The 24,885-nt window shown below is 44.3% G+C and overlaps 1 protein-coding gene across 4 annotated transcripts; it reads right to left on the bottom strand.

Annotated features, from left to right (window-relative positions):
• Positions 1-280: 280 nt before the first annotated feature.
• IRX2 (iroquois homeobox 2) lies at positions 281-10,372 on the bottom strand. Of its 4 annotated transcripts, none has more exons than XM_081324031.1 (5): positions 9,503-10,372; positions 7,395-7,812; positions 5,950-6,705; positions 4,806-4,876; positions 281-554 (listed from the first exon to the last, which is right to left on the bottom strand). In XM_081324031.1, exons 1-4 carry the CDS (start codon positions 9,743-9,745, stop codon positions 4,833-4,835), a joined length of 1,461 nt encoding a protein of 486 aa, XP_081180157.1. In that variant the 5' UTR covers positions 9,746-10,372; the 3' UTR covers positions 281-554; positions 4,806-4,832. The 4 variants fall into 4 exon arrangements, with proteins under 4 accessions (XP_081180157.1, XP_081180158.1, XP_081180156.1 ...); XM_081324032.1 differs by lacking the exon at positions 281-554 and adding an exon at positions 3,156-3,821; XM_081324030.1 differs by lacking the exon at positions 281-554 and adding an exon at positions 3,156-3,825 and having other exon boundaries at positions 9,503-10,371.
• Positions 10,373-24,885: the final 14,513 nt, after the last annotated feature.

The raw sequence follows: 24,885 nt of genomic DNA, 5'->3' as shown, positions 1-24,885 counted from the left end.
ATGGCTTCCTCGTTGAAGATGGGGGTTGGTTGGGGGGGGGGGAAGTGAAACCAAAAGGAGCCAAATATGACAATTGCCACGTTGTCCTTTGGCTCTGCGTGTTAATGTCATCACTAGTCTCCGTCCGCTTCGTCTCCAGACTTTTTAAAAGCATAAAGTCTGTCTAATTAATAGGGGAGGCGGCGGCGGCGGCGGGGGGGGGGGAATCCCTCAGAAAGTTCACCGGCGCGTTGAAAGAGAATGAAATGAGACTTCGGGCGATATAGTAGAGTATTCCTAAATTAAACCTTCATTAAAACGCAGCGGATACACACCAGATTGTGCGGTTCTAGTTCAGAAGAACTGCCCGGTAATCTTAACCACAGTAAATGGGTAACGGCTCTTCTCAGAAGGCGCTTACACGGTGTAGGAAGTCCGCAAGGAGGGCGAGAGGAGCTTCCATTAGGGACGGCTCCGTGTTGATATACTCGTTTAGATCCCGAGGTTACACCAAACCGACAAAAGGTGACAACGAAGAAGGAAGCATCATTCAGTCTCAGGTCTTCCAACTTTTCCTTTCAGAAAAAAAATAATAAAAAAATAAAAAATCCCAGATCTAAATTCCAGCAAGGGGGATGAGTAAATTATGAAGATCCGAGATCATTCATGGGAATAATCATCATCAAAGGAAAGTCGTTAGATTTCCTAATCTTTGCCACAAAATGAATTTAAAATAAAACCAAATGGAACGTGCATATTACCTGTAAAAAACGCAGAGTGTAACAAGGAGGAGGAGGGGGGGAGGCTAAAAGACAGAAGAGGGGAGGTGAAACTATTAGGTAAGTGATAGACCTTAGGAAAAATGTTTCTTTATAAAGATCCCCAGAAAAAAGAAAAAGAGGCAGTTTGCTCTATTGATTAAGGCACCAGGCCAAAAACCAGGAACCGTGAGTTCCAGTCCAAATTTAGGCATATAAATTGGCTGTGACTTCGGGCCAGTCACCTTCTCTCAGCCCAACTCATCTCACGTGGTTGATGTGGGGAAAATTGAAGGAGGAAGGAGTATTAGATATGTTCGAGGCTTTGAGTTATTTATAAAAATAATAAAGGTGTGATTAAAAATAAAGCTTTTTTTTAAATAGGAGTCTCAGCATTTCCCCCAATAATCTGACTAACAGGACTGATTTGTATCCCAGCTGGGAGGGAAGGGGGTTTTTGTGTGTGTGTGTGTGTGTGTGTGTGTTTTTGCAAAACCTTTCTTCAAGATGTTTTAGCCTGGATTTAAAAAACAAAGACACCAACATTTTGTATTTAAATATGAAATTATTTTAACATCACATGTCATTCCTAATAAGAAATGTGTTTTGCCAGCCACACAGTAATGCACAGGGCTGAGTGTTTTATGAATTCAAACCTCATTGTGATCTGGGCTAGTAGAAATATTACTAAATTTCTGATGGCACCATCTACCACTGAAATGAATTGGAGGGAATGCAAACCTAATATAGACTCTTTTATGTTAACTCAGTTGAAAGAAATAGGCACATCTTTGATTTCCATTCAGCCGAAGCTTTCTGAAGCTTGGGGGGGGGGCGAGGTTGAATTTCTCTATGGACTGGGGTTGTACTGTTTCCCACAGAGCAGTATAAAATATCATGTACTCTAAATTATTTCTTAAGTGCAAACAAATGCACTCCTAAGCTACAAAATAAGAGAGGGGGAAAGTCTTTCAATAAATTCATCTGTGTCTGTGTATATGGAGCAGGAAACAGTTATCAGTTGGAATAACTTCTAGAAACAAGGATTAGCCTGAATAAATTTAATTGCGCCTATTTAACTGCCTTACTAAAATCCAAAGATGTATTTTAAAACATATTTATTTTGAAAGCCAAGTCATTTATGTATGTGGGAACTTCAGGTAAGATGTTAAGAAGATGATTCCATCTCTCTCTCCCCCCCACCTCCTTGCATTATTTGTCAACTTGTCCCAACACCAACTTATCCTTTGGTTAAGCTGTTCTAAGCACCAAGGGACTAAACTGCAAATACCTAAAATGTTTCTAACCTTCCTGTAAGCTGCAGCCTTCCCCTCCTTCCACCAGTCCTCTTTCCTCTCTCTCTCTCTCTCTCTCTCTCTCTCTCTCTCTCTCTCTCTCTCTCCCTCTCCCTCTCCCTCTCCCTCTCCCTCTCCCTCTCTCTCCCTCCCCCTCTCTCTCTCTCTCTCTCTCTCTCACACACACACACACACACACACACACACCTCCACATTCTTTATCCAGTTAACATTCCCTTGGCTGAAGTCTGAACTATCTGAGATCACTTTCAAATGCCCTTTCTAACAAGCCCCTGAGCCAGAGGCCACTAATTTTCAGTGAACAAAAAGCCACTGGAGAGAGTCCCGTTTGTCAATATCAACTGTTCCAGCCATTTGCCATCTTCAGACACATCGGCCTATCTGAGCTGGCAGATGTTTAGACAAGATTTTATAAATGGTTCAATATCAGCCGGTAATGAACCCCGACTGACCATTGCAAAGCAGCTAAAAGCATCCAGGATCTCTCCTGCTGGGATCTAATAATGCTCTCATGCCGGAACATTATTAATCATGGAATAAAATAGATGAGCCTCTTGAAAAATAAGTGTATGATTGATTAAAGGGCAGTCTAAGAAGCTATTATTCTTGTTTCGTAACCCTAAGTTATATTCACTCAATTTATCTTTGGAAAATAAAATAAATGGTTGTTTGTCTCTTTATTGAAATTTTACTATATGGGAATTCTCATTATTTGCTGGGGGAGTGGGAGAAAAGACACTGTTGAGCTTCTTCTTTTTCCTTTTTTTTTAAAAGCCCAAGATAGATGCCTTAGGTGCATTATAGAAATGAGTAGAAAGCACTTGAAATGAGGGAGAATAGTTTTTTACTGGGAGGATTTCCTAGAGTGTTTTTTACTTTTTGATTAAAAAAAATAAGTGCATTTACTTAAAATGTGGGTCAAGGCAGTATTTTGTATGAAAAATGTTGGTCATTTCTGTGTATCTATATAAATTAATTAAATAAAGTTTAGCTAACTTTTATTTAGTCACATAAATTCAAAAGATAACATATCTTTAACGCTTTGCAAATTATCATAAATTACCAAATATGCATATTTATAACCAGTAAAATTGAATAAAAAGGCAGCACCTTGTTGTAGACTAATCTGTTTTATTTACAGTTATAGATATAAATTAGTAAAGAATTCTTGTTAAACAACAAGGGATTGTATAACCATCAACGTTTCAAATAAAAACCAGGCATAATTTATTTACAAAAGACTTGGGATTTCATTGCAATACAACTTGCATAAATTACTAGAAGATTTTATATCATTACAAAAATAAATATCAAATATGTTTCATTTTGTAAGTACTTGCAGTTTCTTTAATTAATCCCTACTGTATGTATCTTTTACAAAGAGTTTGTACAATAAGTCCTATCACACCTACAGAATATAGATATATAGATATATATGTATATATGTATATACCGTGGTAATGAAGTGATCAAGTCAAGATATCCTGAGAAAAAACAGATTTCCTTTTTTTTGTTTTTCTTTTCCTTTTTTAATCACACATACATTAGGGAAACTAGACTATACCAGTAAATGCACATTAATGTCCAACAAAATTCTGGTTCAATAATTATAGTCTGTAGATCTAAGAGTGCTCTGTGGTCTTCTTTTATACAGTGGCACAAGATGTGATCCGGATTTAGAGTTTTGTTAGTGTTACAGATAGAGATAGATAGATTAGCTTGGGGAGAGATGATGGCTTGTTGACTTTTCTCAAAGCAATTGTGACACCTACCTGTGGACCAAGGAAAACACCAGATCATCCTCAATCTTTCATTTACACAGAATGTGTTAAAACTGGCAGCAAAGTGAAAAGGTTATTCTCCTTCCTTGCCTGAGAAGGACTGGGGTGGGGGTGGGTTGTTGTTTTTAGGGAGTAAAGAATATTTACTCATACAATATATATATATATATATTTAAAAAAACAAATTAAATGCAGCAGCTTCTTGGAAATAGATAGGGAATGAACCTAGGTAATGAATGCAGATACTCTTTGAAACCTGGCCAAGATCTATCTCATTGTCTGTCTCTGCTATTTGAAATGTATATCAGTATTCCAGATAAATTAAGGGCTTATTTTGATGCATAGTTCTTTAAATTTAAGGCCTATGTAGATACATTTATTATACAGCCACCCAGAATCAGTTGGAGTCAGGGGGTGCCTAAACTTAATAAATAAATAAACAAACAAACAAAAATAAATTCAAAGAAGTAGGAAGTTCTCCTTCATTCCCTACTGGCAATATAGCAACAAAGGCTTCTTGCATATATTATTTTACACGCTTACTTCAAATAGTGGAAGAGGACAATGAGATCAATTCTGGCTGGATTGCAAAGTGAGCATGATTCTCTCTTCCCACCCCCCTCCCACCCACCCCCAGCATTCATTTCAGTGATGCCTTGTGCAATAACTGCCCACTCCCTTGTATCTTTAACTTGCAAATAACATTTTAAAAAGTCCAATTTAAGTATCCATTCAAAATGGACCATTTTATAGGAAGATGACCTGCATATAAAACAGCTGAACTGTTTTCTGCAAAGTGAAACAAAAGGGTAAAAATGCGGGCCTTGGAGGTTCTTGGTCATCATACTACTCTCTGGTAACGGAGCAAGAAATGAACATTAAGCCAATTTACAGGGTGGGCGATGTGTACGGATCCCCCTAACCAGTGCAACAGAATAAAAGGCAAAAAGAAGAATATGGGTCTCACTTACTTGCCTGGCTGCTGTGTGATTGCCCTTCTATAGGAATGGTTGTACTCCTACTGTGCACATTTCAGTGGGGTCTGTCAAAATAGAAGCGTCAGTTAGTCACAGGACACAGCTGGCTAACTAGATTATTCACTCTGGGCACAGCCAGCTCCTTCTTGCACAAAAGCTCAGAGCTGAGTGTTTAAAAGGCCTGCCCCTATGGCATCATTTCTCAGCTGATGGAGATTTAAGGGGAGGGGTGTAATTGCTCATTGGGAGACCACCTTCTCTAACGATCTCCTGTTTAAAAGCTAAGCAAGCTCATAAGAGTTCTTAGGGTGACAGGACACCCTTAGATGTGGCTGATTATTCAAGCTGCAATTCTGTGCCTTCCAAGTTTAATAGCCCACTCTGACATGCTTCTGACTAAGTATACTTAGAGAGGAATCTCGCACCCTTTCCTGCAGAGAATTGACTCACCCACAGACTGTCAAGACTTCTGCTTGTTTCAGAAAGTGATGGCGATGAGTGTTATTGCTGCCATAACTACAATCGCATTTATTACTGTTAACATTTCCTCCATCCAGAATCTGAGATTTAGAAATATTACATGCATTGTATTTACCAAGCTGGCCTTCTTCTATCTGTGCATCTTTCCATTTCTCAGGTATAAGGATTCGTGACATAACTTTTTTTAAAAAAAATAAATGGGTTTTAACACTGGTTGTGAGCACTTTAGAGTAGACTCCAAATTTTGTTTGCTCATTGTTTTTCTTTTTGCCTCGTCAATCTAGTTTCACTAATTTTGGAAAGGTGCATTTGCATTTCCTCCCTAACCTATTAATTACTAGAAGGACAATCTTGATTAGGACCGCAGCCCAGGACAAGGGCTTAGTTAAAACAAAGCTAGGCCGTTGGCATCTCAAGGAGCTGATGCTGCAGACATGCCCTTTTGCTTTGCCTTAAGCAATGGAAAGGCTTGACACCCCCCTCCCCACACCCGTCAATCGATGGACAGTCTGCTTCTCTCCCCCCCCCCTCCTTCCATTCTTATTGGGTGATCTTGTGGGCCGAATCAGGAAGGCCGCCTGCTTTTCCCACCCTTGAGGTAGAGCTAAATGGTTTTTCTCTCCTCGGAAGCAAAAGGAGAAACAAAGAGTTTACCTACCTTTCTTGGGATCTGAACTGGGAGGCTTGTAATGCTGTTCGAGGTGGCCTGCCATGCTTTTCAGCGAGTTTTCCGAGCCCGCCTTCAGAGCCACGCCGCCGCCGCCGCCAGTTAAGACCGCTTGGTTGAGTCCCTCGTTGGAGGCCACGGCGGCCGAGTTGTACCTCAAGATGCCCTGTCCTTGGAGGGCGTTGAAGTTCCCGTAGTTTGTGTAATTGCTATAAAAAGGCGACGTGTAATAAATATGCCTCCCCAAGAGCGAAGAAGGCGAGTAGGCAGCGCTGTGTGGGGTGGAAGGCGGCGGGGCCGAGGGCGGGCAGCTCTGCCCCAGGCTGTGGGTGTGGGGGTGCGGATGCTTAAGGTCCGAGGTGGCTATTTCCGCCAGCGACCAGAGCTTGGGCTTGCTGGCTTGCGTAGTTTGGGAGGCCACCGAGGGTGGGATCCGGGCGTCCAGAGCAGCTTTGGCGGCGTTTCTGGCAGAATCCTGGCCGTGCGGGTGGCCCAGGAGCGGGGCTTCCACCCCGGTGAGAGGAGAGGAGGTGACGGGCTTGGGGGGGAGGCCTCTGCCCGCCTCGTCGTCTTCGTCGTCCTCATCCTCGTCCTCTTCGTCGTCGTCTTCCTCGATCTCCTCGTACTTGTCCTTACACTCCGAGCCTGACTCGCAGAGCGGGTCCCCCGTCCTGCACGGGCCCTTCTCCCCATCCGATTCGGCCGAGCAGGAGTGGTCGGTGAGGGAATCCACCTGCAAGCTGATCCCTGCAGCAAAGAACCAGAGAAACTGTCGAGGCAGGCAGGCAGGCAGGCAGGCAGGCAGGCGACAGGATCGGCAGCCCCAAATCCCCGCTCTCCTGCCCGCACCAGGGAAACCCCTTCGAACCCCAAGCTCGGATGGCTCTCCTAGCCTTCGCGTCTCCGTGCCCGTCTCCCTACCCGGCTCTGCAGGCCTTAAGCGGGATGCCACCCTCTGCAAGGCCCCAGGCCTTTTGCCCAACTCTCGTTGAAGAGAAAGGCCACGGCTCTTCTGGTCGGAACTTGGCCGGGAAGAGCCCCGCGGAGCGGCCTCCCCCGAGTTTCTTTCTTTGCGCCTCTTAGTTGTAAGGCCGGTCTTTCCGGCCGCCCGCAGACGCTATCTTCCTAAAGCTTTTAGAAATGTAGCGTCAAAAACACCAGCATTGCTGCCATTATTCCTCCCGGTGGGAGAGCGTTAAACTACAGAAACTTCAGCTTAGTGCTATGCGGATTGGGGTGTAGGTAGGTGGTGTGTGTGTGTGTGTGTGTATGGGGGGTGGGGGTGCCGGCTACACTGAAAGAGCCTAAAGGCTGTCAGAAAAGAGAGGGCCGCTGAAAACCTCCTCTCCCTAGCCTCGCTCCGAGGCTGCCTTCTCCGCTCTTTTGAACTCAAAACGGAACGATCCCGCCACTTCCTCCCCGGTCCTGCATCTCACCTTCGTCCTCCGCCGACGTTTCGTTGCTGTCCCGTCCTTTGTCCGAGCCGGTTTCCTCCTTGCTCCGCATCCCGCCGCTCTCCCCTTCCAAGTCCTCGTCCTCATCCTCGCTCTTGTTGCGCGGCGCCCAAGTCATCTTGTTCTCCTTCTTGAGCCTCCTGCGGGCGTTGGCGAACCAGGTGGAGACCTGCGTGAGGGTCATCTTGGTGATGATGGCCAGCATGATCTTCTCGCCTTTAGTCGGGTACGGGTTCTTGCGGTGCTCCTGCAGCCAGGCCTTCAGCGTGGCCGTGGCGTCTCGCGTGGCGTTCTTCCGGTAGGCCGGGTCATTTAGCTGATAGGGGTAGGCTGGACTGCCGTAGGGATGGTAACTGATGGCCCCGCTCATGCCCGTCGTGTGGGCGTCGTAAGGAGAACCCTGCCAGGCGCCAAAGCAAAGTGTTTACTCAGCTATTTCTACAGCTGGTGATCGGCACGAATATATGATTAATATTACAAAAGCGAACAGAACAGAGAACTATATATAACGATATATTTTTGGAACACTCCTATGCATTTTCCTTTATTATTATTTTTTTAAAAAAAAGCCCGGGTGATACTGGAATCAGATTCCTTTCGCCTCCTGGAAAAACTGCTGAAATTTTCTTTTCGTAGTTTCCATTTATTTAACATATTAATTTATTTCCCTCTCTAAAGACCTCTTTCTACTTTTCCCCTCCATGTCTACATGAATGGCTAAGATATTTTTCTTTTTGCTCGGGGCGGGGGGGGGCGGGGGGCGGGGAGCGAGAGAGAGGAAGAGAGGCACAACAAAAAACCCCACTTAGCAATTCAGTCCGCTAATGCATTGCAAATCCAATTTGCAAACCAGGAGATATGCACCGTTTCGAATTGGTCAAATACGATATAATTAGCATTTTAATTCACCCTTTAAACGTTTAAATTACGCTGATTTAAAGTCTGCATAATACGAGAGTATGGAGAAGGGAAGGAAATTAGTTGAGCAACTTGATAAGTTTTATAGCCGGTCCAGGAAAGAAAACTACAATACGCTCCAAATCTACTTAATGTTCTTAAATAACCCATGGAGAGAGAAAAAAAAAGAAAAAAAAGAAAAAAGAAAAACTTGGCAACTTGCGGGTGCTTTTCTTTTGCCACGAGAAAGTCAAACAGAGGAGCGTTTGAGATGGGGTTCTCATTATCCTAAATAAAGATCGCCGGGCTGGGAGAAAAGGCGAAGGTTATGGGAGAGAGAAAGAGGGAGGGAGAGAGAGTCCAGCCAAAGACGTTGGATCTGATATCTCGTGTGTAGTGAAAGAAAACGAACCCTTCGCCCCACTTTCCCAGGACCAATTGGCTCTGCTATCTTTAATCCGGTTTGCAATAGCTACAAAATACGCACGAACGCCGACGTTAACATACTTTGCAGCAATCGGGAAGTGGTGGACATCTGCCCGAAGCTGCGTGAAAAGAACTAAGAGCGCGAGGACACAAGCACATACATACACACACACACACGCGCGCGCACACACGCTCCGCTTGGACTCCTTTAAATCAGTGGAACGTCGGCACTTGTAAATTACTCAATCAGAAGTAAAAGTGGACAAACGAGAGACAAATAACAGAAGGGGAAAAAAAACTTAACAGAAGAATAGTGAAAACATAAAAGAGACAAGAAAGTGGGAAAACAGAATCCAGGGAGCAAAATAAATAAATAAAATAAAATGCAGAGGAAAAGGGAGGAGGAAGTGTTTAAAAACCCAGATACAAAGAGGAAAGGAAAAGAAAGGAAAAGTAGAAAAGCAGCGAAAGACTGGCACAACCGAAGGACAAAAAAAAAAAGAAAGCTTCCAGAAAGAGAAAGCCAGCCAGGGGGAAGACAGCTACTCCCTCCTTTCCTCGGTTCACACGGTGAGCTTAGCGCGGGGTACATTCACACGATCCCCCAGACTAGCCCAGATGGTCTCGGAGATACGAGTGGGGGGAGCGATGAATGAGGAGGAGGAGGAGGAGGAGGAGGAGGAAGATGGAGGCGGCGGCGGCGGCGATGGTGAAGGATGGCGCCGAGGCGGGTCGTTCGTTCGCTCGCTCGCTCGTCAGTTACCCACCATGTAGGAGGGGAATCCCGTGGCCGGGTCGGTGGAATACTGAAGCGGGCTGCTGAAGCCGGTGGCTGCCGCTTGGGCCGTGAACGCCGCGGATCCGGGATAAGGGCTGAACGCCGAGCCCGAAGATGATCTGGCCAGCTCTTCGCTCCTGGGCGCCGCCAGCGCCGACGCCCCGTAAGCCGGGCAGGAGTAGAGCGCCAGCGAGCCCGGGGGCTGGTAGAGGTAGCCCTGAGGGTAGGACATAGCTGGCTGGCCGGCCGACTGTCAGCGGGCGGGCAAAAGGAAGGGAAGCGGGGGGCCTGGACTCCGGCTCAGGGCGGAGGAGGAGGAGGACGGCTGGCACTTTAGCGGCTGGGCTGCTGCCGCCGCCGCCGCCGCCGCCGCCGCTCCTACTGCTGCTGAGCACTCCGGCGGCGGAGGAGCTCACAGCGTCCGCTCCATAGGCAGGAGGAGCCGGAGCCAAAAGGAGAGAGCCTGGCGCGAGGCGGAGGAAAGCCGCTCGCTCTTTTCTGGGCGCGCGCGCGCGCTCTCTCTCTCTCTCTTTCTCCTTCTCCTCCTTTTCCCACGCAGAAGTCACCCACTGCTGCAGGAGGAGGAGGAGGAAGAGGAGGAGGAGGAGGAGGAGGTGGTAGCGGCGGTGGGCATCTGGGCGAGCAAGGCGCGCGGGAAGCAAGAGAAGAGGAAGAGGAGGCGTCTCCCCAAAGCCCGGCAGGGAAGAGGTCAAAAATAAGGGAGAGCGGGAGGGGGGAAAAACGGAAAAAAAAAACCAGCCTCGACCGGGCTGCACCGGGTAAGCAGCCTCCGCCGGCTCTGCAATTCTTCCCTCCTTCCCTCCCGCGCTCGGAGCCCGCCTGTAAGGCAAGGCGAGCTTTTTTTTGTTTTTCCCCCCAGCGCCTGCGACAAGTCTTGGATTTTGGAGCAGGCATAGGAGCTTGGGAAGGCGAGGAGTTTGTGTGTGGGGGGGTGGGGGTGGGTGGGGGAAAGGAGTTTCGGAGGGACATTGGCAAGGCGAGCTGTCCGTCACGACGACTCATCTGCATATGCGGGAAGACCACGCCCCTCGCCCCGCTCCTTCCCAGATGGAAGCGAAGGAACGAGAAGGAAGGACTTGGGCGGGACTCTGGGAAAACAAAATCAAATCAAATCCCGCCTCTCTCTCTCTCTCTCTCCCCCCTCCCCCCTCCCCCGCCCGGCTCGGCGGCTGCGGCGGCTCGGCGAAAATCGCGCGCCGTGGCTTGAGGCCCAGCGGTGGAGCGCAGCGGCTGCAACTGAAGAAGCTGGCCGGACGCCGAGCCACGAAATGCATTCTTGTCTTCCTCTCTCCACCCCCTCTGTTTCCCCCCCCCCGCCTCGCACCCAGCGCAGGAGGTTATATAGCGTCACGTAGTTTCGGAGCTGCCCGCGAGGGAGGCAGGAGGCGTAAAGGGAAGGGGAGAAGGCCGGCCTGCCAGCCCGCCCGCCGCCAAACTAAAGGCATTCCCCCCATTGGCACCAGGCTGAGGCTTTGACAATTGGCTTGTGGTCTTCGTTCCGTTGCAAAGCAGCCCCGGACGGAGGCCTGCCACGGACCTCGCCGCCCTAATAAAGGAAGGGATCCCGACTTGCGACCGTGCGGGGGCGGGGTGGAGATTGGCTGCAGTGCGAGAGGCTTGGCTTGCGAGGAAATGCCTCTCGGACCCAAGAAGTGTTTGGGACACGTGTGGCAGGCTGCGATCCTAAACCCAACAGCAGCTTGAAGCTAAGCTTTTTTTTTTCTTTTTTGCCTCCATCGCGTAAAACTGAACGGAGACCGCGTTAAAAGCCGAATCAAATCCCAGGTGTAGAGTGCAACTCCCACTTGGACGACTAGGACACGTGCTTAGGGGGTAGCGTCGTGAAATCTAAGCGAGCAGCTGTAGCTGTGTCTCGGTCAAAAAGGCGAACGTTAATCTGAGTTTCATAGGACGCGGGCAATGACATTGCGGGAAGCAGACCCTATTCCAATGAAAGGAGGAGCGATGTGTGCAATTAATCCAGAGACATTTTCCATCGGGACGGTTGTTTTTTTTTTATTCCTAACCCTCAAGTAAAATTCTTTCCAAAACCTCACGCCAACCCCTGGTACTTTTAGGGTAGCAAAGGAAACTCCACCTCCTTCTGTTTTATCACTGGCCTGGAGGATTTTTTTTCTCATGCTGGAGAAAAATCCACGTGGTCGCTAAGAATCGACACTGAATTGATGGTATATAATCAATGAACTGAGGAAATCGAATGACTGGAGTGTGTATGTGTGAGTGTGCGCGCACGTGTCTGCAATTAATTTTGGGTGAGGGGACTTGGTGTGGCCTTTCTTTTCATTTACCCCGTTTTCCCTGCCGTCCATGTTCCATCCACACTGACTTTAAAGGAAACGGCTCCTTACTCGATTGTCGTCCTTACGGCTTGCCGCTTGGCCCTAAAAGCCACTCTGATCACTTAGATGAGGCAGCCAGCCCTCGCGGCATTACGGGGTTATAAAGAAAGAGTGTAAAACGAGTAGCGTTCCTCAGTGGTTCTGCACAGGCACGACGTGGGGCATCTCGATGGGATGTCTTTCCGCCCAGCGACTTAACTCGGGGACAAGATCTAAAGAACACCACAATATCCCGTCTGGTCGCTGAAGCTGTTCGGAAGCAACAATTTGCTTTCATCATCCAGCAGATGGCGGGGAGGGTGACCTGAGTTTTCATGGGGAAAAAAACCCAAAAACTTAAAAGTGACAGGTGGATTTACAAATTGTGGCTGAAGCTTCCCTCGAGTCTGATCGATTACCGAATGGGGCAAAATCGAATCCGCGCACTGGGGGATTGGAGCTAAGGCGACTTACTAGCAATCTGCTTTCTAGCTTCCTTGAAACCCAGCGCCTGGCACTTTCAATCTCTTCCCACAAAAGCGGGAAATTTGGTTCGAGATGCGCTTACCAGCCGTTCTTTTTTCTTCGCCCCACACCCTTACATTTGACTGCTGGAAGATCACCCTCACTTTTTCTTTTGCAACGCAATGATCAAGGCAGTTAAGTCCACCCGCTCATAAAATTTGGTACGTAGCTTGACGCCTCTCCGTATTTTAAAATAGCAACAGCAAATAAGCGATATCGGTGGGTGAATTTAGAGAAAACATGAAACATACATATAGTTCGAGCACAAACTTTCCCCCCCTTTGCCTAGAACGCCCGCGATGTGAAGGCGCTTTGGAATTAAGCCAACCGTTTACCGGTCAATTTACAACGTTTAGGGCCGAAAAGTCGAATGGTTGTCTTTGCCACGAGTTGTGGCCTCTACATGAAAGACCCCTGCCTCAATCCCTCCCCCACTCCAGAGTCTCCTTATTCTCGACGCCCTTGGCAGGTCGGCACTGCAAATTTTTTATTATTATTATTATTATTATTATTATTATTATTATTATTATTATTATTATTATTATTATTATTATTATTATTATTATTATTATTATTATTATTATTATTATTATTATTATTATTATTATTATTATTATTATTATTATTTTAATTCCATTTATATCCCGCCCTTCTCCGAAGACTCAGGGCGGCTTACAAGCTTAGCAGTAGCCTTCATTCTATGTATATGCCTGCTTGTTAGGGCTTTCACACACTCCCCCCAAGCGGCATTATTACAAAGTCAGCTTATTGCCCCCAACAATCTGGGTCCTCATTTTACCTACCTCGGAAGGATGGAAGGCTGAGTCAACCTTGAGCCTGGTGGGATGCGAACCTGCACTAATTGCAGGCAGCTGGTGTTACTTAAGGAGGCATTAGCCCACTGCTCCACCAAGGCTCCACCAAATAAACTGAGACACTCCCCCCCACCCCCGCACTCAGCTTTCCGTTTCTTTTCTATACTAAGCAAAAAAAGGAATGAGCCTCCCGTTTCTTTTATTTCCCATTTCTGACACTTCGGAGAGGCGGTGTATTCCAAACATTCGCCTCGAAATCTCCTCGAATTGCAGTCAACGTTCATATGGGAAATGGGCTACAAAGAGGAAGGGTCCTCGGTCCTTGTCCTCTCGCTCTCTTTTCGAATGACCGAAGATGATGATTAGAGTCAAATACAATTGTGGGGGGGGGGGAGAAAGGGGAGATGCAACCGCCTTCATCGCCACCCTGGCCAGCAGCCCAAAGTCCTTCACCAAGAATAGTTTTTCCCCCATTGCTTCCTCTGGTATGCTGGACTACAATTCCCATCATTCATGTCCCTGCTGCAGGATGGGAATTAAATTACGATGGAACCTGTGCGTGTGTGGGGCCGGGAGAAGGTTAGGGAGGGTGGGTTTAGGGAGCAGTTTCCAGCGATTGATTCCCCAGAGATTTTCCTGCTAATAACGTGTCTGAAACTGGATTCTTAACAGACACCGGGCTCAGAGTCGGAGATGGGATGGAAACACATCCCAGGTGTAGTAAAGAATTATTAATACATTAAAGGGAATAATGAAGGGGGAAACCCCCCCTCCCCAAATATCCCCTCATCATGTTTGTCTTCTTTTCTCATCTTTTTGCTCCTCTTCCAAAGAAATAGTGTTGCTTTTCTTGCAAAAAATGGGGGAAGGGTGGTGGTTTGAAGAGGGCGGAGGTGGAAAGCGGCTAGTTTTCCAATAAGTACTTAATGAATAGAGCATTACCATTTCAAAAGGCGATCGCTTGCTTTGGGGTTGATTTGCATAATTTTTCTATGGCTTCAAAACAGCAACACTGCGTTGTTGCCATGCATTTCCAAACGCAAGCAGAACGCAGGCGATGTGACAAAGAAGATCCCCCCCTTCCCTCCACCTCACCCCCACACCCACCCACCCATTTGACTCCCGGGAAGAACTAACCGGAGCGTTTAGCTATAAACGGGATATTTTTTCCCCCTTTTCCGGAGAATGTTTACTGTATTTTTTTTCTCCCGAAGTTGGACTGTGCGGGTTTGTAAGGAAACAGCGCGTTAATCTTCCCTTGCTTCTAGGAAACCTTTTCTTGAATGGCTAGTTTTCTTTCCTTTTTTTAAAAAAAAACCTACGGCTTTTCCGAGGCTTAATTTCTCATTCCGCTACGATTATGCACCTCCGTCTTTCCTTTTCCTTTCCAAAATTCGCGTAACCGGCAGCGTTACACTTCAGGGCCGCCTTTCGCGTGTCTATTACTGCTAATAAATGAAAGAGATGCAAAGCGACCACAGACGCTTCGACCTTGCCAGGAGGATCCTTGTTATTTGTCTAAATATTTGTTTCTTAGCAGAGGGCATTCGCCTCTTTGCTACTCAGCGCAATTAGCTGAACATACAACATTTCTCACGGTGCACTTTAGCAGAATTGAAGAAGGAGCAATCCATTATTCTTTGTCGATCAGATCTAGAAATAAAATCTAGGGCTGGGTGGAAGTACTAAGCTCCTTTTCCCAATAATTCATCCGCTCTCTCTCTGGATGACTTTTAGAGCCAAGTATAACTTGATGCAGCCAAAGTACTTAAGATCTCTTTAAATCCCATTGATTTCAGGTAGAGGAGAGCTGACTTAACTCTCTGCCCCTAGGATCAATGGGATTTAATAATGCAAGCTGAAGGATGGTCTGGAAAGACCATCTCGTGAAAATCAATGTGGTTTATTTTAAAGGGTATCTGCTTGAGATCGGCCTCTGGAAAGGATATCAGGATCATACAATTTGAGTGATTTGATTGGCCTTGACTAATACGGTCTTCAGTGATCTTCTCTATTTGACCAAAGTAGGAATACATCCTGTTGAGTTCAATGGGGTTCGCATCCCTGTAATAGATCCCTATAGCAAGGCACTGTTAATTCCTTGAGAAAGTTTTGGAGGAATCTGAAAGAAGAGGCAGGTGGGACTTGCTTCACTTATGGGATTGGGAATCTGCTTCTCTCAGAGGAATTTGGAGGTGCTCTGAAGCAGCTCCTGCAAGCAGTCCTCCCCACTTTACTTCCCCCCCTTATCTCAGCTAGACTTTCCTAAGTAGTTTGAGCTGAGGAAGGGGGTGAAATAGTCCAGGATGAGTCTTGCCAGACTGATAGCTTTCAGATAGGATGGTTGCAACAGTTGAAACTGCAGGCCAGGTTTTCAGGAAAACCCTCAGTTGAGAAAGTCTAAGCTCAAAAGTTGGCTCCCAACCCTAGTCCCAGATAACAACCCAGTTACAGATGTTAAATATCTCAATAGTGCACTCCCTATGGACATCCATGGAACATCAAAGTAAATATAAGTCGGGATGCAGGACTCAATCCAATGCACATTTCCTTGTGTGTAACATTCACTGAATACAGTGGGATAGCCAGCTACAAACCAATATGTTTACATGCTTGTCAATCTCTTTGAAACAAGAAGATCAGACTTCCAAGTAAATATACTTCCAATCATCCTGGAGAAACACAATGCAATCCCTCAAATGTTTATCTAGAAATTGTGTTGCATTCATTTGATTGCACCCGTATTTGCCAGAGAGCCCCGTGCTTTAGAAACAGCCACCTCCATTTCCCAACTGGATCACTCTAATCATCATCACACAAAAAAAACACCTAGAGGAACCATTTGAGTGAGTCACAAAGAGATGTTAGTGAGCTGAGAAATTCTTGTCTCGTGTTGGAGATGTTCAAGATTAGGTTTCAATTCCAAATCATCATCGAGGATATTTTCATAATGTTTGGATAATAATACTTTTATAATGCTCTATATTCATGTTAAAGACATTTCTGAAGAATGTGATCTGGCTATAGCACTGTGTGAAGAAAGAGGAAAATTTCTCCTCCGCACTGCCTTCCCCAAGCATTTCATATAAGAAAAGTTCAGTCATTCTGATTATGATCCTGCAAAATATATCACAAATTATCAGATTTACCTTCAAACAATATCTGTGGAGGTGACAATACATGTAGAGGTTCCTAATTCCACAAGTATTGCTTAACTTAGTTGGTGCACTTCAATCTCCTTAAACATGTTCCCTATCTGTTCAGCCTAAACATGTGGTATTATTTATGTATGGTTACCTTAGGGTAGGGGTAGGCAACCTCGGCTCTTTTATGACTGGTGGACTTCAACTCCCAGAATTCCTGAGCCAGCTGGCTCAGGAATTCTGGGAGTTGAAGTCCACGAGTCATAAAAGAGCTGAGTTTGCCTACCCCTGCCTTAGGGCATATATCCATGGTGCCCATCCCTTGAAAAATGCCTACTGGAAGAAAGCTAGCTTCCACATGTGTATGTTGCTGGGATGACCTCAGGTGATCTGTGAAGGCTCAGTGGTTCCCTTCTGCAGATCCTAAGACTCACTATCAAAACAGGTCCCCGCGTGAATGGGCCTCCATGGGTAATATTCACAGCAAGAACTTCCACAGCAACTCTGGCACAAGTAGTATTCAGGGGAGTCAGTCAAGTCACACGATCACACAAAGCTCAAAGCTTGCCCAGCTCTGAGATATCTAAGATGCACGTGTGAACCAGCCACTTTGTTCCCTTAGGTGGCAGCAAGTCCCTTTAAATTCAGAACTTAATCTCTCCTTGATGTTATCAGGACTGTCCCTGCAGGCTGCGATCCTTAGAGGTAAAAAGGTTCTTTTCTAAGGAAATTCCATTGCAACACATTAGGGGTTTTTAACTAAAGAAATGACTGTCCTGCAGCCAAATTGGGATGCTGATGGTGCTGAACTGATAGCGGCTCTTGCAAGCATCAAACCAATGCCAATATATATTCACAATTATTTGAATGCATCTGATTAGAAATTTTAAAAGGCCAACTTGGGCCATGGTTTGACTGAAGCGGATGTAAAGGAAGTTCCATTTAATTCAGCTTCCCCACCCTGTCCTTCCTCGATGTGTTTGACAGTAGCTCCAACAGGGAGCATAAGCCAATATCATGCTGTATGTGAGTGATGGGGACTGTAGTCAAACACTACCAGAAAGCACAGGGCTAAGGAAATCAGGCTTGGTCTAAAGGGAAGCAATTCGGATCTCATTCTGAACGTCTTTTTGCTTAGAAAACCTGTCCTCTGAAGATGATGGGATGACTAAAACAACTCCAGGTAGATACCTTAGAAAACCCTGGTTTGGGGCAACTTCTCAGAACCAGAACCAGCCCTATCACCAGCAGTAAACTCCTTGGCAACAACATGGATTAGGTGTAAAAAAAAATCAAGTTTTGATGATGATGATGATAAAGTTTTCAGATAGACTGCTCCAGTGTTAAGGAAGTCACAGTACTATATCAGGCAAGCAGAAAAACAACAGCCAACCCATTGTCTGGTACAACTGGCCCACCCCACCAGGAATGCTAAGTAAATTGAAGGGATTAGGTTGTGTGCACAGGGCAAATCAAATTCTGCCTGGCATGTGGCCCTTCTTAGGCCCTCTAAGTAATCAGAATTGAGCACCATTAGTTAATTTTGCATAACTGAAGGTTGCACAGAGATTACAAATTTCTGGCATCCATTTTGTGTCCCTATCAAGAGCAGATACTTAACTCCTTGTGCTATGCTACTGAAGTGTTTTTACAAATCTCATTGCAGACACATTGAATCTAGTAGGCTTATTTCCTGTTAGGTTCACGGTACCTCTACTTTAAGCATGTTTATCTAGTACATTCCACTGTATTCATTTGATCTCCTTTTAATAAGCCTTAATGAGCACACACCAAGAGCCCTCCAAATTAAAACAAAAAATTATTTGTAGCTCCACCAAGCACGTTTACTAAAGAACAAGGCTTATTACCAAGTACATGCATTTAAAATGGTACTGTTGATCCAGGACTTGGTTTCCAAAAGCCTCTGGAAAAAGCCAAATGTGAAACTTCTACTTTTTATCTTCAGCACAGATGCACTGCCTCGAAAAAGGGAGGCTCTGTTTATTTATTTATTTTTTAATTTGCATAATATAATAATAATAATAATAATAATAATAATAATAATAATAATAATAATAATAATAATAATAATAATAATAATAATTTTATTTGTATACCGCCCTTCTCCCGAAGGAATCAGGGTGGTGAACAGGGCAATGCATACTAAAATACAAGAATACAAAAATTAAAAAGAGATTAAACAAAGTGCCCAATAGCTTACAACAGTAAGTTAAAAACATTAAAACAATAATAAAACCCAACCCATCACCCATCAGGCCAGGCCGGCTTGTTTGAACAAGTAGGTCTTTAGATCGCGTCGGAAGGAGCGAAGGTCGGGCGCCATCCGGAGCTCAACCGGTAAACGGTTCCACAAATCTGGCGCGCCCACAGAGAAGGACCTCCCCCTTTTCAAAACCAGAATGAGAAGCCAGGAGAGAATTACATAGATTAATTATGACTGCTAAAGTAGATCATCTTTTTGTTTGTATGGTAGACATAAATCTACTGTTGACCATTAAGTTAAATCCAGTACCCCAAGCTATAGGCAGGAAAGGAAAGTCTCATAGATGTTCCTGTCCTACTTTTGAGGATCCCTAGATAATTTCTGGACAATTAGTTCTTTCTTTCTTTCTTTCTTTCTTTCTTTCTTTCTTTCTTTCTTTCTTTCTTTCTTTCTTTCTTTCTTTCTTTCTTTCTTTCTTTCTTTCTTTCTTTCTTTCTTTCTTTCTTATAGCGAATAGCTCTTTCTCCCTCTGGCTTTTTCTTCTTCCTGACTCAATTCCATTTCCTCCTTTTCATCTTTTTTCTTTCTTTAAGATAATAAAAACTGAGCTATTTTCCTTTCCATGTCCCCTTTTAGTCCCACCAAGTTCATTTTTTGTACAGTATGTCAGAATCTTTCCCTAATGTCTTGTTTTCTCTTTTCTCATTCTGTTTCAGAGTGTCCACCCAGCTGGATTATCAACAGAAAGGAGAACTAAATAGGAAGACAGAATAACCCTTCAGCTCCACTTAATAGATGCCAATGAGCAGAACTGGCTCCTTGTTTGTCATCATCATCATCATCATCCATAAGTCCTAAATCTAGATGATTCGTCCACAGCTGAGTTTTAATAAAAGGGTGGCTTATAAGGTATTTCCAAATCTTTATGCAAACCCAGTCCATGTTTAGGTTATAAGTAATGTCAATAAATCCTGATCTCCTAAAAAAAAAGTCACAGCCACAGAGCAAAGTAGGGCAGGAGCGAGTGGAAGGCAAGAGGCATTTTTCCTACCTATCCATTGACCTCAGCAAAATGCTCAATGAACCTCACTGATTCCAATGACCGAGGCAGGCCCCGGTGAAGACAAGGAAGGCCTTTATACCCAATGCCTTCAACCAAGATGGCGGTTTTCCCAATGTGAGCATTGCGCAGAAGCAGCACAGAAAGAGGAAGAGGAAGCCAGGGAGGAGCTGCCACTGCAGCTAGGAATAACCTGAGAGCAGGCTGAGGAGTGCCCGGTGCTTTGGAAATGGAGCCTTTGGAGGCCCTGGTGCTTTCCCAGGTTAAAGTTGCCAGGCTTGCTTTGGCTCTTCTCTTGAGATCCTCATGGGACCCAGACAGTGGCGGTCTGGGGAAGAAGCGGTTGCACTCAATCCTCCTCCATCTTTGCTCTCATTTGCTCAGCCTGGGGTGGAGGATTCTGTCACTGCGTTTTTTAGTGTTTGTCAGTAAGCTCCTTGCAGTCTGTTTCTTTGCAAGTTGAATACTGAGCCTTGGTGGAGCAGTGGGCTAATGCCTCCTTAAGTAACACCAGCTGCCTGCAATTAGTGCAGGTTCGCATCCCACCAGGCTCAAGGTTGACTCAGCCTTCCATCCTTCCGAGGTAGGTAAAATGAGGACCCAGATTGTTGGGGGCAATTAAGCTGACTTTGTAATAATGCCGCTTGGGCAGGGTGTGTGTGAAAGCCCTAATAAGCAGGCATATACATAGAATGAAGGCTACTGCTAAGCTTGTAAGCCGCCCTGAGTCTTCGGAGAAGGGCGGGATATAAATGGAATTAAAATAAAATAAAATAAATAAAAATAAATTGTTATCTTATCATTGTAACCATGGTGAGTGTCACATGTTCAGCCATGTATTTTGTTTGGTTTTATATTTATTACTGTGTGCACATGTCCAAAACAAAAAGTTACTTTCTTTTTCCTTTCCTTTGTGCTCTCTGGTGAGATAGACATGTAGTCTTTGTAATTAAAAGGTTTAATAGAGTATATGCTTCGGGTTTTCTTTCTTCTACCTGTTGCTTATCATGCATCAAAACAAACCACGGTTCATCGCCCTCTGATAGAGTTTTGTTTATTTGCTGACAGATTCTGATTTGCTGATTCTGATTCAGATTGTTTATTTTCTGACAGATTCGGTCCTTTTTTCTCAACCTGTTGGGGTCCCCTTGCTTTGGGCTCCAGAGAACTCTGCTTGCTTTATTGGCCCTCCTGCTCAGCGCTCTTTTATTACTAGACTTGCAGAATTAAGCTCCACCTTAAGGCTTTTATTCCAGCCAGAAGAACTTTCAAATGTTTAGGGTTGGTTCAGTCACTCGGTTCTTTTCTCTCCCTTCAGAGAAGCGACTTTAAAATTAGAGCGTGGCCACCCACAGAACCGACATCCAGAACGTTCTTTCCTCCAGATAGTTTCAATAGGCCCCTGTGCTTGGCTGGAAAGAGAAAGCAGGAATGATTATAGGGACAGGGAGCTAACAGGAATGAAAGCATATGCATTATTTCCTCCATGCAATGCCTCAGAGAGTGTAGTCCCAAGCCTGGCTGATTTTTATTTCAGTCTCATGTTTTTGCAAGAGACAGAATGAAACAATGAAATTTATTGGAATCCTTTTCCACTGAAAAGTTGGCTCAGTGACCAGCAACATTTTCTTATTCATGAGGAAGAAGTTCAAATCTATGTTCCTTTGTTGCATGGAAGCAGTCGAGATTCCCTCCCCTCCATATGCTTTCCTTGGCTGTGCCGCCTCTTTCATGCTACGCACCACACTTAGCTGATAGCTCAATCCGATCTCTATCCTTGATCCATCACCCATAATTGTCCCACCACACCTCTTTATTTTTATCACCAGATTTCCCCACCACCACCACCACACACACACCATTTCAGCAAGCTAGGGAGAGATCATCACCATTTCATTTGGGAAAGAAGTAGACTACATTTGCTTCTTGGTCAATTTCCTGGCATTTGCCAGTTTCAACCCTTCTCCCAGCCCTACTCCTCCTAAGAACATTGGTAAGGTGGTCAGTCTCACTTCTCCTTCCCTACAAAACATGTCTAGTCGCATAGTCATGGCAGAATCTGCCTTCCTTCTTTCTGAGGTTGTTTTTGCTGTGGAACTGTCTCACAAATTTCTTTATTCCTTTTTCTTTTAACTGAAGGGATGCCCATCTTTGGGTGGGTGGGTAGCTAACAAATTAGCTTAGAAAAGCTCGATCATTCTAAAATCAGACCTTGTTGCTCAGTGGTGCCTTGATCTATGTTCTTCTATGTTCTGTGATCAATGGGTGTTCTCCGTGTCGATTAATGACATGCTGAAAAGGGCCAAGAGGAGAAAACCAATTACTTTCCGTGCAGCAAGCGGCAGCCTTAAACATCAGGGCAACAGAGTTTAGCAGTGACTCAGAAGAGATACAAGAGAGACAGCACAAGAGTTGGCAACATAGTTTTGTGCCGACTCAGAAACTATTGGAGAGCACTTTAACTCAGCAGTGGGGAAAAGCCCTTCATCTGAATCTCAACATGAAGTTCTAGGGCAGTTCATAGAGAGCTGTTGCAGCTGAGACAACCCAAAAAGCTGCTTTCTTACTAGAGATTTACAGCATGTGGTGACATTATCCAACTACGGCTCTGATGATATATCAGTAATGAAGACAGGCATTTTTATTGTCACACAGATGGTTGGGTGATACTATGAGACACTATAAATCACTAATGAGGAAATGGCCCAAGATTCCCCAGACAATAAAGTTTACACTGCTCTTCAACTACACATTTTTACAGACTAGAGCTCATTTTATCAGATTTGCAAAAGATTCTCCCTGGTCTCCCTGGCCCAGTCTCTAAAAGCATAGCTTTCTGTATAGAGCTGGTGGCGGTCTTTCCAACTCGGCAGCCTCCAAAATAGACTACAATTCTCACTTTGCTGAGGTCACTCCTCTGTTGAGGTTTATGTATTTGTCCTTCAACATATCTGGAGGGCCCAAGATTGAGAAAGGCAAAAGAATATTCTAAGCAATGGGAATGAACTGAATGAATGAAATAACAAAATAACAGAGTTGGAAGGGAGCTTGGGGGCCTTCTAGTCCAACCCCCTGCTCAGGCAGGGAACCCTGTACCATTTCAGACCAATGGTTGTTCAATCTTTTTAAAAAAAACTTCCAGTGTTAGAGCATTCACAGCTTCTGGAAGCAGGTTGTTCCACTGATTAATTGTTCTGTCAGGAAATTTCTCCTTAATTCTATGTTGCTTTTCTCCTTGATTAGTTTCCATCTGTCGCTTCTTGTCCTGCCTTCAGGTGCTTTGGAGAATAGCTTGATTCTCTCTTCTTTGTGGCAACCCCTGAGATATTGGAACACTGCTATCATGTCACCCAGGTCCTTCTTTTCATTAAACTAGACCAGGGGTCTTCAAACTTTGCCCTTTTATGACTTGTGGGCTTCAACTCCCAGAATTCCTCAGCCAGCTGGCTGAGGAATGCTGGGAGTTGAAGTCCAGAAGACATAAAAGGGCAAAGTTTGAAGACCCCTGAACTAGACATACCCAATTCCAGCAAATGCAGAACAGTTATTCAAAGGTACATACATTTCCCTACCCTGATCATTCACTGTACAATACAGATTAAAGGTGTGCAAAAAAGATTGTACAAAAAAAGTGTACAATAAAGATTAGAGGTGTGCAAAATGTTTTATGTTCAAAATATCTCAAGCTGAAAATATTTTCTTCCAGCTTGATTACACGCCATTCTAAGATACCGTTTGAGCTTAAAATGGGCTGTTACAATCTTGGAAGAGCAGTTGGCCTGATGTGTTTGGAAACTGGACCGCTTCTGGTATATTTGGGGTTTCCTGATCTTCTACATAAGATGCTTCTATAAAACTCCTCTCTGTTGTTAAGCCCTGCACCAGTTTTTTTTTCCTGTTTTGCTTGTTTGTCTGTTTTCCAGCACTTGGTTGAAGGTTTTCATTATTATTTCATTATTATTATTCTTTTTTTGGACTTTGTTTCATAAGTTGCCTTAAGGGATATAAGTATTTATAAAAATATAGAAGTCATTTTTGTGTGCAGCTTTCAATCTGGAATTTGGCAGGTGGCAGCCAAAGAAAGGTTTTTTTTCCTCCCACCTTTTACCCTAGAAAGTTTTGCTGTTTTCTGGGTATTTGGTAAAAAGGAGATTCTGGTGTCTGAAACATAGTTATGAATAAGCAGCATAATAAATGTATTTGCTTTTGGGATGCTTCAAAAGTCTTCATTCTTCTTACTGCATTAGAATTCTGTAAGAAAGCCATCCCTTCCTGGAAATTTAGCATTTTTAATACTTTAAACTCAGGTATTTTTGTCCTATGATATTTTTCATTTAGTCCACCAGTCTTTATCATCTTCATTACATTTATTTTTATGTTATACTATAGCTTATTGATGTATTTTTTTAAATTATGGTGTTTGGGGAGCATACACTTTTTATAAGCAATATCTTGAAAGGGCATGTTTCAGAAATATCTAAGCCTCATATTCTCTCCCATGAGATAAAATGGGAAACATGTTTCATCTTTCCATTCCCTGTGAATTTTACAAGTCAATGAAAAGCCACACCTTAGAGCAGTGCTTCTCAACTTTGGCAACTTCAGGATGTGTGGATTTCAACTCCCCAAAACTGGTACCGGCTGGGGAATTTTGGGAGTGGAAATCACACATCTCACAGTTGTTAAAGTTGAGGGACTCTGTCTTAGAGCAGATACACACCTTAGGTTTCTTCTGAATTATAGTTTGGGGGTGTGTTTGTTTCCACATCTGCATTTAGTGATCGAATTACCTTTAGATGCGGTGATAAGACAGAGGAATAAGTTGAAGACAGAAAGATTCAAGCTATTAACTGGTATAGCAGGTAGATTTGTTAATATAACATTGGGTTTTTAGGAGACTTAACCTTTTAATTAATTTCTTGCGAAATGATCAATATTTGCGTACTTATTATTTATTAAACGTATTGGACCGCTCATTATGCAAGGTTTTTGGTCTTTTGGGAGTGTTTTTTGTATACTAATGCTGTAAAATTTAATAACAAAAACATTTTTTCTGCATGCCTATGATTATACTCAAAGTAGTTAATAAAATACAATCTAAAATGCATATAAATGATCATAGAATCAAAGGCAATACTTTAAGATACTAAATATTATTGTATTAAAATCCCAGTAAAATAGTTGCATGAGAGAAATCAATGGCTTCAGATGGTTGTTCCTTTCTTTCCCCATTTTCTTTGTCTCA

The sequence above is a fragment of the Vipera berus genome (assembly GCF_964194415.1).
Source record: "Vipera berus genome assembly, chromosome: 3".
Taxonomy (NCBI): Eukaryota; Metazoa; Chordata; class Lepidosauria; order Squamata; family Viperidae; genus Vipera; species Vipera berus.
This window is presented reverse-complemented; position numbering and strand designations above follow the sequence as displayed.